Source organism: Mangifera indica, chromosome 2 (genome assembly GCF_011075055.1).
Source record: "Mangifera indica cultivar Alphonso chromosome 2, CATAS_Mindica_2.1, whole genome shotgun sequence".
Lineage (NCBI taxonomy): Eukaryota > Viridiplantae > Streptophyta > Magnoliopsida > Sapindales > Anacardiaceae > Mangifera > Mangifera indica.
Window position 1 is genome coordinate 20,785,291 of NC_058138.1, and position 16,340 is coordinate 20,801,630.

The window sequence follows — 16,340 nt, forward strand, 5'->3', positions numbered from 1 at the left end:
AGTCCTACTATTAAATGCCATATCACCTAAATTTAGAAACTGCTAGAATCCTGACTCCCAATCTTGCATTTAAGGCTTTTCAACTATCAACAAGACACCATATTAATGATTATAGTAACTTACATAGATTATTATTAACATTATTGAAATGTCTTATTATTTATCTGTAATTTCAAATCATATGGAGTATTCTTCTCATCTTCTACATGCAGCCAGCCCGCCATTAATTAACCTCAACAAACTCCATTGCCCCCTCTTTAATTCCCCAGTTGCCACCCACCACCGCCCAAACTCCTCTATATAATTCAAGCTATCCTCTTCTACTTCTACATATAGTTTTATATATCTTCCTTTCAGAAATGGACGGCCGGCGGAGTCGGGTCAATGTCCACTCTATTTTAACGTCAGTGTCCAGCAGGCCCTTCGGGTCTTTCAAGACTTGCCCGATAACCCAGTTGGGCCACGCCATGGGTCGCCACACCGTCCACGTCATCTTCTACTATGAGAAAAGCCCATTTGGGTCGTTTGACGTGGACCCCCTGAGGGAGTCTTTATCGGAGGTTCTGTCGCTCTATCCGCTTGTTACGGGTCGGTTGAACCGAGATGAGGCGGGCAATTGGGAGGTTAAGTGTAATGATGCGGGTGTTCGGATTTTAAGGGCTAGAGTTGATGTCACACTTAATGAATGGCTGAGATCTGCTGATGGGTTGGAAGAAAGAGATCTATCGGTGTGGGAGGATATGCCTGAGTCTCCCAGTACGTGGTCCCCTTTCCGGGTTCAGGTATTCCATTTCTAATTGGACCGGGTTTTATTTTCCTTGTGGAAAATGTGGTATAAGAACCTTGTTCAAATTAATATGTAAAATTTGATTGATGTGAGACATAGCTTATTGTTTTTGTACACCTAAATTCATTCATTAATATTAAAAATATAATAAATCTATATATGCACATTTTCGAGTATTCAAATAATTAAATACATATTTGATATATTATATGATTAAATAATTTTAAATTAATAATAAAATAACTTACAATAACACATTAATTATATATTCAATTTTATATATATATATATATATATATATATATATATATATATATATAACATTACTTTTAAAAATATTCATTATATATAGATTCATGTATTAGTATTATTACAACATAATTTTATTTGATTGATGATCCTAAAGGTTAGCAAAATTGGTAAAATATCAAAATTCTTTTAGAGAAAGTTTGGGTTCAAACCTCTGTCCAGTTTATGAAATTTTAACTTTTTTTTAACCTTTATGCCATTTTAAACTCTTAACTTTTTCCATTAAAAATTTGTTATAGTGACATTTTATGTCTTTAAACTTTAAATAGTTAGTTTTCTCTATCCACATATCATTAAGGTTCTTGTATTCATGTTAATGACCAAAAATAATATAAATGCACCTCCCAAAACAATCTTTTTTTTTTTTTGAATTTTGAAATTTATCATTTATATTTCTATTTTCACTTTAAAAAAAAAATTGAATTAACCTTATTTAAAGTTATTGAAATAGAGTTATTTAGAGATCACACTTAAGATAATACGATTTAATCAAAATCACACCTAAGATAGTGTAATCTGACCAAATCTAACTTAATAATATCATTTTTATGTGATTCAAGCCATATTGGATAATTCTAATGTAAGTTAGAACTACATAATTAAGAATGCGAATATGAATGAACCCCAAGATAGGTGAGATCTAGTTGAAGTTCATTGTCTTAAAGTATTATATGGATGAGAACACGCTTGACTAAATTGTCAGTCACTTTTTTAATTTTATTTTTTAAGCTATTAATCTAATCTAAAATTAATATTAACATGGTGAAAAATATTTAGGCATTGTCATCTTTTCAAACAACTATTTTTTCTATTAACATGAGTTTACAATCAATTTGCAGATTAATGATTTTGAAGGAGGAGGTTTAGCCATTGGACTAAGCTGCACCCATATGCATGCAGACCCAACCAGCCTTATCCTCCTCTCAAAAGCATGGTCGGAGGCCAACTGCCGTCAACCCATTGCCTATCTGCCCACCTTTCGCCTACCTAACCCAAAACCTCCGCCTACAAACACTAAAACCAAAACTACCAGTTACTTGGCAGCCAAATCCAAGACACATTCCCCATCACTGAAAATGGCTACAGCCACTTTCAGGTTTTCTGATTCTGCCATCAAGCAATACTTATCAAGAAACCACGGCAAGTGTCCAGATGCCACCCCATTTGATCTGCTAGCAGCTTTATTTTGGACGCGGGTTGTGCACTTGAAGGGTCCTAAAAATGATCCTACACATTCCCTCTCAGTCTGTGTAGACTTCAGAAGGCTACTGCAAGAACCACTTCCTTATGGGTACTTTGGCAATGCTTTGCATTTTTCAGTTGTGTCAGTAAGTGCACAAGAAATGGAATGTGGGGACATAGGAAGCATGGCAGAGTTGGTGCATTGCCATGTGTCAGGACTGAAAGAGGAAGAGTTTTGGTCGGCTTTGCATTGGCTTGAATCACAGAAGGAAGGAGGTAAGTATGCAGTGCCATTTTCTATGTATGGCCCTGAACTCACCTGTGTTAGCATGGAACACATGATTGTTGAAGATCAATCTTTGATGTACTCACAGATATTTGACAGTGGGAAGCCTGTGCATGTATCCTGTCATGTGGGGAATGTGGAAGGCGAAGGGTTGATACTAGTGATGCCTTCGGCAGAAGGATTTGCACGAACAGTGATGGTGACATTGCCAGAGGAAGAGATTTCCAAGTTATGTAAGGATCAAGCTATCTTGTGCCTAGAGCCAGAAGTCCTCTTTTGTGGAAAACCATAAGACTATTCGCTTTCAGCTTGTGAATGCAAGAGAAGGTTAGTTTCAACCTTCTGCAATATAAATAAATTAAGCTTCACTCAATTGCAGCCTCAAGATGAATCTCTGGTTTTCATTCTTCATTGAAAATGATTAAATGGAAGAAAAGTTGTCCAAAACATTAATAAAACGACATTGAAAATCACAGAGCTGTTACATGTACTATAATCAAATTTTGTCATATTCAACGAAATTTACATATGGTCCTCTAATATGCTCTGAAGAACACTTCAAAGAGAGTGACTGTTACGTGAGATGTCCTGTAGTTGGCACATGAGTGTATGGGCAGCTTTTACTGGATCTTCCCTTCGGCTAAACGTATGGTTGCGCTGTGAAATCATTCGTTAACAGTTGAATAAAAAATAAAATTCATTGCAGATCTTTTTCATGCTGTGCACTAAATGACCAAAAACCCTTCATGTGGTGCAATGCTATTGGCTAATTTGATGTAAAATAATCCATAGCCTTTGATCCTTTACAAAAAATAGGAACCGTCGATTTAGATGATGATGGTGCATTTATATGCGGGAAATTGAAATTTTTAGCACTTTTTTATTCCACATATATACAAAATTGCCACCTATCCTAAAGCTTTCACAAATATACCACAACAGTACTCACCTTCCCCAAAATACCACTCTTCAATATTTCATGCACAAATTCTCTCTCTTCTTCTCTGCAACTTTTTTTTTTCTTCTTCCTCTTCTTCCAAAGTGATGAAGGAATCACTCTCTCTTCTTCCTCATCTTCAAAAACAAAAGTAGGAAAGAAAATACTAAAATTTCATATTAAGAATTCCCCAAAGTAAGGATTTAAAAAAAAAAAAACAACTTAAAAAAAAACTCAAGCACATCCATTTTATACCATGAAAGAAATGACCATGGAAGAAGATCATTTAGTATGTTTTAATTAGAAAAAAAAATTAACATTTAAGGATTAAATATAAAAAAAAAAATTTTACATTAACAGAAAAAAAAAAAAAAGGTTAACGTTGCTGGGTTTCTAGGGGTTGGCGTAACGCCAACCCTTAGAGATATATACATATAAGGGTTGGCTATATGTATATATATTATTAAATTATATTATTATATTAATATTAATATTATCAAATAATATTATTATATTAATATAATATATAATATATTAATATAATATATTATAATTAATATTATAATATAATATATTATATTATATTATATTTTATATTAAATATATTATAATATATATTTTATATATTATATATATAATAGTAAAGGTTGGCGGAATCGCCAACCTTATTAAATATTATATATATATTATAATTAATATATATATATATATATTTTATTATAATATATATTATATTACGTTAATTATAATATATAATAATAAATAATATTATTATAATAATATTATAATAATATTATTTATTATTATATATTATAATTATAATATTAATATAATAATAATATTTTCAGATTATAATAAAAACAAAAGCAGGAAAGAAAATACTAAAATTTTCAGATTAAGAATTCTCCAAAGTAAGGATTTAAAAAAAAAAGAGCAACCTAAAAAAAAACTCAACCACATCCATTTTATACCATGAAAGAAATGATCATGGGAGAAGATCATTTAGTATGTTTTAATTCGAAAAAAAAATAAACATTTAAGGATTAAATATAAAAAAAAAAAGGTAAAGGTTGTTGGGTTTCCAGGGGTTGGCGTAATGCCAACCCCTGGAGATATATACATATAAGGGTTGGCTATATGTATATATATTATTAAATTATATTATTATATTAATATTAATATTATCAAATAATATTATTATATTAATATAATATATAATATATTAATATTATATATTATAATTAATATTATAATATATATTATATTATATTATATTATAATATATAATATAATATTATATATATAGTATAATATAATATAATATATTATAATATATTATATAATATTTTATATAATATAATATAATATTTTATATAATATAATATATTTTATATATTATATATATAATAGTAAAGGTTGGCGATTCCGCCAACCTTATTAAATATTTTATATATATATATATATTATATTACATTAATTATAATATATTATATTTAATATTTATTTATTATATTATAATAATATTATTATAATATAATTATAATAATATTATTTATTATTATATATTATAATTATAATATTAATATAATAATAATATTTTCAGATTATAATAAAAACAAAAACAGGAAAGAAAATACTAAAATTTTCAGATTAAGAATTCTCCAAAGTAAGGATTTAAAAAAAAAAAAAGCTACCTAAAAAAAAACTCAAGCACATCCATTTTATACCATGAAAGAAATTACCATGGGAGAAGATCATTTAGTATGTTTTAATTGGAAAAAAAAATTAACATTTAAGGATTAAATATAAAAAAAAAAATTTTACATTAACGGAAAAAAAAAAAAAAGGTTAAGGTTGCTGGGTTTCTAGGGGTTGGCGTAACGCCAACCCCTAGAGATATATACATATAAGGGTTGGCTATATGTATATATATTATTAAATTATATTATTATATTAATATTAATATTATCAAATAATATTATTATATTAATATAATATATAATATATTAATATAATATATTATAATTAATATTATAATATAATATATATTATATTATATTATAATATATAATATAATATATATTATATTATATTATAATATAATATATTATATTATATAATATTTTATATTAAATATATTATAATATATATTTTATATATTATATATATAATAGTAAAGGTTGGCGGAATCGCCAACCTTATTAAATATTATATATATTATAATTAATATATATATATATATATATTTATTATAATATATATTATATTACGTTAATTATAATATATTATAATATAATTATAATTATATTATATATTAATATATAATATAATATATTTAACATTTATTTATCATATTATTATAATATTATAATTATAATATTAATATAATAATAATATTTTCATATTATAATAAAAACAAAAGCAGGAAAGAAAATACTAAAATTTTCAGATTAAGAATTCTCCAAAGTAAGGATTTAAAAAAAAAAGAACAACCTAAAAAAAAACTCAACCACATCCATTTTATACCATGAAAGAAATGACCATGGGAGAAGATCATTTAGTATGTTTTAATTCGAAAAAAAAATAAACATTTAAGGATTAAATATAAAAAAAAAAAGGTAAAGGTTGTTGGGTTTCCAGGGGTTGGCGTAATGTCAACCCCTGGAGATATATACATATAAGGGTTGGCTATATGTATATATATTATTAAATTATATTATTATATTAATATTAATATTATCAAATAATATTATTATATTAATATAATATATAATATATTAATATAATATATTATAATTAATATTATAATATATATTATATTATATTATATTATAATATATAATATAATATATATTATATTATATTATAATATAATATATTATATTATATAATATTTTATATTAAATATATTATAATATATATTTTATATATTATATATATAATAGTAAAGGTTGGCGGAATCGCCAACCTTATTAAATATTATATATATTATAATTAATATATATATATATATTTATTATAATATATATTATATTACGTTAATTATAATATATTATAATATAATTATAATTATATTATATATTAATATATAATATAATATATTTAACATTTATTTATCATATTATTATAATATTATTATTATAATATTAATATAATAATAATATTTTTAGATTATAATAAAAACAAAAGCAGGAAAGAAAATACTAAAATTTTCAGATTAAGAATTCTCCAAAGTAAGGATTTAAAAAAAAAAAGAGCAACCTAAAAAAAAACTCAACCACATCCATTTTATACCATGAAAGAAATGACCATGAGAGAAGATCATTTAGTATGTTTTAATTCGAAAAAAAAATAAACATTTAAGGATTAAATATAAAAAAAAAAAGGTTAAGGTTGTTGGATTTCCAGGGGTTGGCGTAATGCCAACCCCTGGAGATATATACATATAAGGGTTGGCTATATGTATATATATTATTAAATTATATTATTATATTAATATTAATATTATCAAATAATATTATTATATTAATATAATATATAATATATTAATATTATATATTATAATATATATTATATTATATTATATTATAATATATAATATAATATTATATATATAGTATAATATAATATAATATTTTATATAATATAATATATTTTATATATTATATATATAATAGTAAAGGTTGGCGATTCCGCCAACCTTATTAAATATTTTTTATATATATATATATTATATTACATTAATTATAATATTATATTTAATATTTATTTATTATATTATAATAATATTATTATAATATAATTATAATAATATTATTATAATATTATTATAATATTATTATTTATTATTATATATTATAATTATAATATTAATATAATAATAATATTTTCAGATTATAATAAAAACAAAAATAGGAAAGAAAATACTAAAATTTTCTGATTAAGAATTCTCCAAAGTAAGGATTTAAAAAAAAAAAGAGCAACCTAAAAAAAAACTCAAGCACATCCATTTTATACCATGAAAGAAATGACCATGGGAGAAGATCATTTAGTATGTTTTAATTGGAAAAAAAAATTAACATTTAAGGATTAAATATAAAAAAAAATTTTTACGTTAACGAAAAAAAAAAAAAAGGTTAAAGTTGCTGGGTTTCCAGGGGTTAGCGTGGGGATATATACATTTAAGGGTTGGCTATATGTGTATATATTATTAAATTATATTATTATATTAATATTAATATTATCAAATAATATTATTATATTAATATAATATATTATAATTATAATATATTATATAATATATTGTATAATATAATATATTATATAATATAATATTTTTATATTATATTATAATATTTTATACTATATTATAATATATTATATAATATAATATATTATATATTAATATATAATATACTTATATATATATAATTAAATAATTATATATATATAAAAATCATGGGTTGGCGGAATAGCCAATCCTTGGCGTACGCCAAGGGTTGGCGATTCCGCCAACCCTGGCAACAATATAATATTATATATATTATATTAATATATATAATATATAATATTATAATATATAATTATTAATAATATAATATATATAATATTATAATATTATATAATTATAATTATATATTATAATATATTAAATATAGTATATTATATATTAATATATAATATAATTTTATATATATATATATATATATATATATATATATATATATATATATATATATATAAGTCATGGATTGGCGGAATCGCCAACCTTTGGCGTACGCCAAGGGTTGGCGATTCCGCCAACCCTGGCAAAAAAAAATATAATAATATATATATTATATTATATATATAATATTATATATTATAATATATAATTATTAATACTATAATATCTTTAATATTATAATAATATATTTTAATATTAATATACTATTATCATAAAATAATATATTATAATATTATATTATAATATATAATATTAATATATATAATATATAATATTATAATATATAATTATTAATAATATAATATATATATATATTATATTATAATATTAATTATAATATATAATATTAATATATTATATATTATATTAATATAATAATATTATTTGATAATATTAATTTAATAATTTAATTTAATAATATATATACATATAGCCAACCCTTATATGTATATATCTCCAGGGGTTGGCGTTATGCCAACCCCTGGAAACCCAGCAACCTTAACCTTTTTTTTTTTTTCGTTAACGTAAATTTTTTTTTTTTATATTTAATCTTTAAATGTTAATTTTTTTTTCCAATTAAAACATACAAAATGATCTTCTCCCATAGTCATTTCTTTCATGGTATAAAATGGATGTGCTTGAGTTTATTTTTAGGTTGCTATTTTTTTTTTAAATCCTTACTTTGGAGAATTCTTAATCTGAAAATTTTAGTATTTTCTTTCCTACTTTTGTTTTTGAAGATGAGGAAGAGGAGAGAGTGATTCCTTCATCACTTTGGAAGAAGAGGAAGAAGAGAGAAAAAAGTTGCAGAGAAGAAGAGAGAGAATTTGTGCATGAAATATTAAAGAGGGGTATTTTGGGGAAGGTGAGTACTATTATGGTATATTTGTGAAAGCTTTAGGATATGTGACAATTTTATATACACGGAATAAAAAAGTGCTAAAAATTTCAATTTCTCTTTATATGCCGACGTTCCGCTTTTCCCCCCAAGCACACGGCCAGCGCCAAAATAGTGGAATTAAAAAATAAAATTACCACAGGTCGTCGCAGCGGTAGAAAGCGTGAAAAATTCTTCTGAATTCCCGCCGCCCCTGCATCAACTTCGTGGTAAAATACGTTTAAATAAACAAATTTTATATTTGTTCGTAACGTTTTAAACCGGTGATGCACAATTACTTTAATGCCCTTTTCACTTACAGAATCTGTTAACATTAACGGTTTATAGATGGGATTTTGGATTTTTCAAAAAGTTGAGTGTGAGAGTTGACAATGCATCAAACCTTGGGTGGGGATAACTCTTTTGGCTAGGGCTGGATTCGAACCGAGCCGAGCCTATGGCTGGCTTGAGCTCGACTCGAGCCGAACTCGGCTTGGCTCAGGTTCGGCTCGTTTTTGGCTCGTTTACAGCTTGACTCGGCTCATTTTTCATATCAAAACGACATCGTTTTGTGTATATATATGGATCAAAACGACATCGTTTTACATAAAAAATTTAAAAAAAAAATCTACTAAGCCAGCTCGAGCTCGATCGAGCCGAGCAGAGCTCGGCTTGTTTCGGGCTCGAACCGAACCGAGCCGAGCTGAGCTAAGCTCGAGCTCGAGTCCAGCCCTACTTTTGGCCTAAATATTTTGAACTCCTCCTTTTTTTCCAACCAAATAATTTCATTAAGTTAGACTATTGGTGTAATTTTGAAGTTTATTCTGTAAATATTTATCTATAAATCAATTTTGATTAAAAATCTTATTTAAAATTATAAATAAAATTATCATTTAATAAAAATTTTAAAAAATTAAAGTTTTATTATATTTTTTTCTTTTAAATTTAAAAAATCTAATAATTCCCTTCTTCAAAAATTAAAAAAATGAATATTTTTCTTTAGAGTTTATTGTTTTTCCTTATTATTGTTTCTCTGGTGATCGGTGACTGAAGTCAGTTAACCTCCATACCAAAGTTCCTCTCTCTACTTAACAATGACAAATTATCAAACAATCGAAAAATAAACCAATGATTATTTGATGTCAAAATGAAACAAATCTATTTAGTAAATTTGTGTTTTGATCGATATACAAATTGATTTAAAAAAAATAAAATGTTTATTCAGTCGATGCACAAATTTGTCTTGAAAAAAAAAAAAAAAAATTTAAATAATAATTCTGCCTTTAAACCTTACTAAGATGTTTGAATTTGCATTATTGACACAGGTCTTCCCTCTATTATTGCCTCAAGTCTTCTTAAAAATTCATATTTTGAATCCGCGTTTCCTAAATTCGGATAACATATAAGAGGATTTGGGTTACCATTATACAAGATATTGGCCAAAGTTGTCAGCCTGAGAAAGTACCTGGCTGCTTCATAGCGACAGGATGAATGGACCAAAAGAGACGATGGAAAAAGCAGATGAAAAAGAATATGAACCAGCTGTTCGTGATAGCTACCGTTGTCCTTTTTATTCCACCCAATACTCGTTTAATTTCACGTTGGAAGCCAACTTAGAAAGAACCAGGGGATGGCGACGACTTTCGTTGACTTCACCAGCGAGCAACAAGAACCACATAATAGTAGGCATGCAAACATGAATTAATAAAGCAAACATTTTCGTACTTAATTTTCTATGGTTTGTCTCATAGAATCTATAGTCGAGTTACATATTGACACATCCCAGGTGTAACAACTAAAAGTTGTTGAGTGATCGGCCAACAGGAAAAGACAATTTGGGTTACCTCTATATTATTGGAACCGTCATGAAAGTGTATCTTATAAAATGTCTCTTTAATCCAATTCAATACACACGTAAGTTTGGTACATCTAATTATATATTAGTTTGTGATTAAAGATCAATCTCATCATCCATGATGAATCATAACAGACTACGATAGAAGTCAATTTTATTTAACATAAAGAAAAACTTGATAACTTGGTATATATAACATTGCTCTTAAAAATATTCACTGCATATAAATTCATGTATTTGTATTGTTGCAACATAAGTTTATTTGACTGATGATTCCAAGGGTTAGTAAAACTCGTAAAATATTAAAACTTTTCTAGAGAAGATTTGAGTTCGAACCTCTGTCATATTTATGAAATCTTGACTTTTCTAGAACTACTATATCGTTTGTGAACTCTTGACTTTTCCCATTAAAAATTTGTTTTAATGACATTTTATGCCTTTAAACTTTAAATAATTAGTTCTCTCTATCCACACATCGTTAAGTTTCTTGTATTCATGTTAATGACCAAAAATAGTATAAATGCACCTCCCAAAACAATCAAAAAATTTTTTTTCCATAAATTTTGAAATTTATCACTTACATCTCTATTTTCATTTTAAAAAATCTTATCTGACGTTATTTAAGTTGTTGAAATACGGTTATTCAAATATCACACATAAGATGGTGCAATTTGGTCAAAATCACACTTGAGATGGTGTGATCTGACCAAATCTAACTCAATAACCTCATCTTTAAGTGATTCAAACCATATTGGATAATTCTAATGCAAGTTAGAATTGTATAATTAAGGGTGTGATTATGAATTACCTATACTATGAATTAACCATACCAAGATAGATGAGATTTAGTTGGAGTTAGTTGTCTTAAGGTATGATATGGACGAGAACACACTTGGCTAAATTGTCAATCACTGTTTTAATTTTATTTTTTAAGCTATTAATCTAAAATTAATATTAACATGGTGAAAAATATTTAGGCATTGTCATCTTTTCAAACAACTATTTTTTCTATTAACATGAGTTTACAATCAATTTGCAGATTAATGATTTTGAAGGAGGTTTAGCCATTGGACTAAGCTGCACCCATATGCATGCAGACCCAACCAGCCTTGTCCTCCTCTCAAAAGCATGGTCGGAGGCCAACTGCCGTCAACCCATTGCCTATCTGCCCACCTTCCGCCCACCTACACCAAAACCTCCGCCTACAAACACTAAAACCAAAACTACCAATTACTTGGCAGCCAAATCACAAAGGAAGGAGGTAAGTATGCGGTGCCATTTTCTATGTATGGCCCTGAACTCACCTGTGTTAGCATGGAACACATGATTGTTGAAGATCAATCTGTGATGTGCTTACAGATATTTGACAGTGGGAAGCCTGTGCATGTATCCTGTCATGTGGGGAATGTGGAAGGTGAAGGGTTGATACTAGTGATGCCTTCGGCAGAAGGATTTGCACAAACAGTGATGGTGACATTGCCAGAGGAAGAGATTTCCAAGTTATGTAAGGATCAAGCTATCTTGTGCCTAGAGCCAGAAGTCCTCTTTTGTGGAAATCTATAAGACTATTTGCTTTCAGCGTGTGAAAACAAAGAGAAGGTTAGTTTCAACCTTCCGCAATATAAATAAATTAAGCTTCACTCAATTGTAGCCTCAAAATGAATCTCTGGTTTTCATTCTTTATTGAAAATGATTAAATGGAAGAAAAGTTGTCCAAAACATTAATAAAACAAGAACAGTGACCCTTTTATTCATCAAATATCACATCCAAAAGAAAGATAAGTTGCATCAATAAATGTTTTAACTTCAGACCGTGCTTGCCTTCGGAGGTGTATTTGCATATATCCATGATGCGCTCTCCATGCTTTCATAAACTCGGTCACCTGCAACCTCGTCTATGGGTACAGCATCTGAAATTTCTTTTAGATCCTCTTTTGTAAGTTTTACCAGAAAAGAGCCAATGTTGTTTTCCAGGTTCTTAATCTTAGTTGTCCCTGAAATTCAATTTAAAACGCAAATCAGCAACATTCAGATGATATTCTCTTAATCAGAAAGCAACTAATAATGAAGACTATTGAAGACAAAACTAGTTGTATCAAAGGCTGACAAACTCCTAATTTGAAAGAAACTGTGATTGATATTACAACCTAATGAAGCACTAATCCAACATTGTAATTATCAAAAGGCTAAGCAGAAGTGCAAAAAGTGGGAGTTCTCTCAACCGATAAATGAAATCAAAAATCGCAGAGCTGTTGCATGCACTATCATGTCCAAAGGCGGGGGGTTTAGCATAATGAATTTCCCTATGCCAATCAGATTTTGTCATATTCAATGAAATTTACATATGGTCCTCTTGTATGTCCTGAGGAACACTTCAAAGAGAGATAAAAGTTCTGTTACATGAGATGTCCTGTAGTTGGCATATGAGTGTATGGCCAGCTTTTACTGGATCTTTCCTTCGGCTAAACATATGGTCAATGAATTCTTCCATGTACCACAACTACATACTCCATATGGACTTTTTAATTGGAGTAGCATTTTAAGGAATTATAGATAGTTCTAAAATGAATAACAGCGAAAACCTGGAACAATTTTTCCCATACATTTTTTCTATTAGTGGCTTCGAAAATCTACACTGGATTGGCAACATTTCATTGTAATAGAACCTTCACAACATATTTACAGTGGTTTTCCTATATTTACTGTCCACAGATACTCATTAGAAAAAAAGCTACTCACCAGGAATAGGAACAACATTATCTCCTTGTTCCAAGACCCATCCCAGAGCTAGTTGAGCAGGAGTGCATTTATGCTTTTCAGAAAGGTTTTCTATGCGAGAATAAATGTTCTTGTTCTTTTCCAAGTTATCTCCCTTGTACCTAGGATGTGAGGCCTTAGGAAGCAAACAACTAATAGTCATCAACTCAAATAATTTTTTCTGAGGAAAAAGGGATAACTTTTGATTTGCTAATAATTTTAAATATGGTTCTAAATATTCATAAAGGATTCTTTTGTTTTCAATGAAAACTCTTTTTCCATTATAGGGAACTTTATTCTGAGGAGAAAAAAATTAATTTACATGATTGATGACACACCTATAATTTTGAAGCTAATAGCAGCTACTTGGAAACTTTTCAAAACTTTTATTTAGGATATGTAGAACATTTAATCTAGGTGAAGCTGAAGTAGCGTTGTTTCCTGAGAATTTTCATGCAGGCATTTTCCAATGAAACAAATCCAGAGGATAAATATTGATGAAAAACATACCAATAAGCTATTTGCAGGTAAGCTTTCAACAACAGCTCTGCCACCAAAAAACCCACGACCAAGAGGACTGTATGGGACAATTCCAATGCCAAGCTCCCTGCATTCTTAAATTCATCAAGACTTGAGCCTCATATTTCTAAACAACATATTAGAATATGCATGATTTACAGCCAGCCCCACTTAAGGCTTGTCAGCCACCAAACTAAACCTTTTGCTGTAAAAAATTAATACAAAGAAGAAACTTTATACAGCATATTTACTTCTCATGTTTTCAAAAATTAAACAAAAAAACACAAATTTCTAAATGGGAACGGACCAATATGTTACACCATTCTAAGGTTTTTAAAAGAAGAGATACTACCGAGGATGGTTACAAAGCAATTGAAACGAACCTGCAAAGTGGAATTATCTCTTCCTCAATATCACGAGTCCAAAGTGAATATTCCATCTGTAAAGCTGTGATGGGATGAACTGCATGGGCCCTTCTAATTGTGTCTGGGCTGGCCTCAGATAAGCCAATGTACTTGATTTTTCCCTCCTCCACCAGCTTCTTAAGCTCACCAATCTATGATCAAGGAAAAAGAGAAGTAGATTGTAACGCATTCTTCCAATTAGATGCCACCATCATTGAAACGGAATAATAAGGTTTCAAATAATTTCAATATTGTAATTAATAACAAAGGTTCAAGATTGATGAGGTATAGCTGAAAGATGACAAATATCACTCACAGTTTCCTCTATAGGAATTGTTGTGTCTATTCTGTGTTGATAATACAGATCAATGTATTCCACACCAAGGCGCTTCAGACTAGCCTCACAACATGAACGCACATACTCAGGGGTGCCTTTCACAATCATGCCAGCAGGTGTCATTCCTGCAATGCCGCACTTTGTGGCTAGCTGAATTTTTTCTCTTGGCAACTGCTTCAAGGCCTGAAAATTGAACCTTTTTCACTAACATCCAGAAAGAGAAAAAGAATTTCATCTTAAGAGTATCTTCAATCGGTTCCTTCCAGTGAAACATATAAAATGCACCATAGCAAAATTATTTCTCTGAGATTCTACTTTTTTAATATATTAACCAGTAGGAGCAAAAATATCTGAAAGAAGCTATTACAAATGACATCGTCAATAAATTCGCAAGGAAAGAAATTGAACCTTGCCAACCATAACTTCGTTAGAATGGGCTCCATATACATCAGCTGTATCAAAGAAGGTGATCCCCTTATTGAAGGCCTCCTTTATTATTGAAATGCCATCCTCTTCTGAGAGTGGAGCATTGTAAATGCCAGTCAGGCCCATACATCCAAAGCCTAACTTTGAGACCTGTAAGGCAAACAAACCAAGCACATTGTGACATGGAATGGGCTGAAATGGCTACACTTTGTTCTAATTACACAACATTTAATCACATCACTTCCAATGATGCCACTTAAATCAGCCTGCAGATATCAATAAACAATATTATAGGAGCTCATAGCTCTTTAAAACTCCATATCAAAACTGAATCCCAATCGATTGATTGCAAAGAGAAAATCGAGAGGGAAAACTTTCATTCTTTGCACATTCGCTGAAAATAACACTGGATTCACAGAACTATTGATGAATAAGAAACTTCATTTCTTAACCAGTATTCAAATATATCCCACAAGTGAAATGGTTTTTGAAAGAAGTGATATGTGTAGTTCTTTACCTCAAGTCCTTGGGTGCCCAGTTTGACTTTTGGAATTTGGACGCTAGTTTTGTCTTCTGCCATCTTCTAAGCTGCAGCTACCTTTCTTCTCTGTTTTTGAACGCTTCGAAGTTGATGACAAGTTCGACCTGAAGTAATAAAATGGTTTGCTAATTGGTAAGTTTGATGGTGTGAGAAGGTGAAGCTGGTAGGTGTGAGAAAGGTCTCTTTGGGTCCTTCGGTGGTAGTTGGGGCGATTCATTCAAACCTCTAAGGTTCGAGGTTTTCCCTTTAGACCCACTTGTTTCTGAAACCAAATTGACACCCCTAAGTTCTAACTTATGTTTTCTCTGATTATATGGCTCAAGACTTTTTTGGTCATTTGATATTATGTCAAAGCTCAGGGAATATAAGAACATTATTAGGCTTAAATGAACAAGGA

The 16,340-nt window shown here is 28.5% G+C and overlaps 2 protein-coding genes across 2 annotated transcripts; one reads left to right on the top strand and one right to left on the bottom strand.

Moving 5' to 3' along the window:
• Window positions 1-267: 267 nt before the first annotated feature.
• Window positions 268-2,937, top strand: LOC123205907 (protein ECERIFERUM 26-like). Its single transcript, XM_044622979.1, has 2 exons — window positions 268-782; window positions 1,936-2,937. Exons 1-2 carry the CDS (start codon window positions 360-362, stop codon window positions 2,854-2,856), a joined length of 1,344 nt encoding a protein of 447 aa, XP_044478914.1. The 5' UTR covers window positions 268-359; the 3' UTR covers window positions 2,857-2,937.
• A 9,667-nt stretch (window positions 2,938-12,604) lies between these two features.
• On the bottom strand, window positions 12,605-16,118 carry LOC123207927 (probable aldo-keto reductase 1). The gene is made up of 7 exons (XM_044625430.1): window positions 15,920-16,118; window positions 15,385-15,552; window positions 14,956-15,159; window positions 14,619-14,791; window positions 14,227-14,323; window positions 13,699-13,852; window positions 12,605-12,953 (listed from the first exon to the last, which is right to left on the bottom strand). Exons 1-7 carry the CDS (start codon window positions 15,980-15,982, stop codon window positions 12,766-12,768), a joined length of 1,047 nt encoding a protein of 348 aa, XP_044481365.1. The 5' UTR covers window positions 15,983-16,118; the 3' UTR covers window positions 12,605-12,765.
• Window positions 16,119-16,340: the final 222 nt, after the last annotated feature.

Bases quoted from the DNA above. Each gene is read 5' to 3' on its own strand.
- LOC123207927 (XM_044625430.1), bottom strand. From the start codon at position 15,982: ATGGCAGAAGACAAAACTAGCGTCCAAATTCCAAAAGTCAAACTGGGC. The intron at 15,160-15,384 runs GTTCAATTTCTT...TTCAATTTTCAG, and splicing joins ACGAAGTTATGGTTGGCAAG to GCCTTGAAGCAGTTGCCAAG. The intron at 14,792-14,955 runs GTGAGTGATATT...CCTTGATCATAG, and splicing joins CAATTCCTATAGAGGAAACT to ATTGGTGAGCTTAAGAAGCT.
- LOC123205907 (XM_044622979.1), top strand. From the start codon at position 360: ATGGACGGCCGGCGGAGTCGGGTCAATGTCCACTCTATTTTAACGTCA. The intron at 783-1,935 runs GTATTCCATTTC...ATCAATTTGCAG, and splicing joins GGTCCCCTTTCCGGGTTCAG to ATTAATGATTTTGAAGGAGG.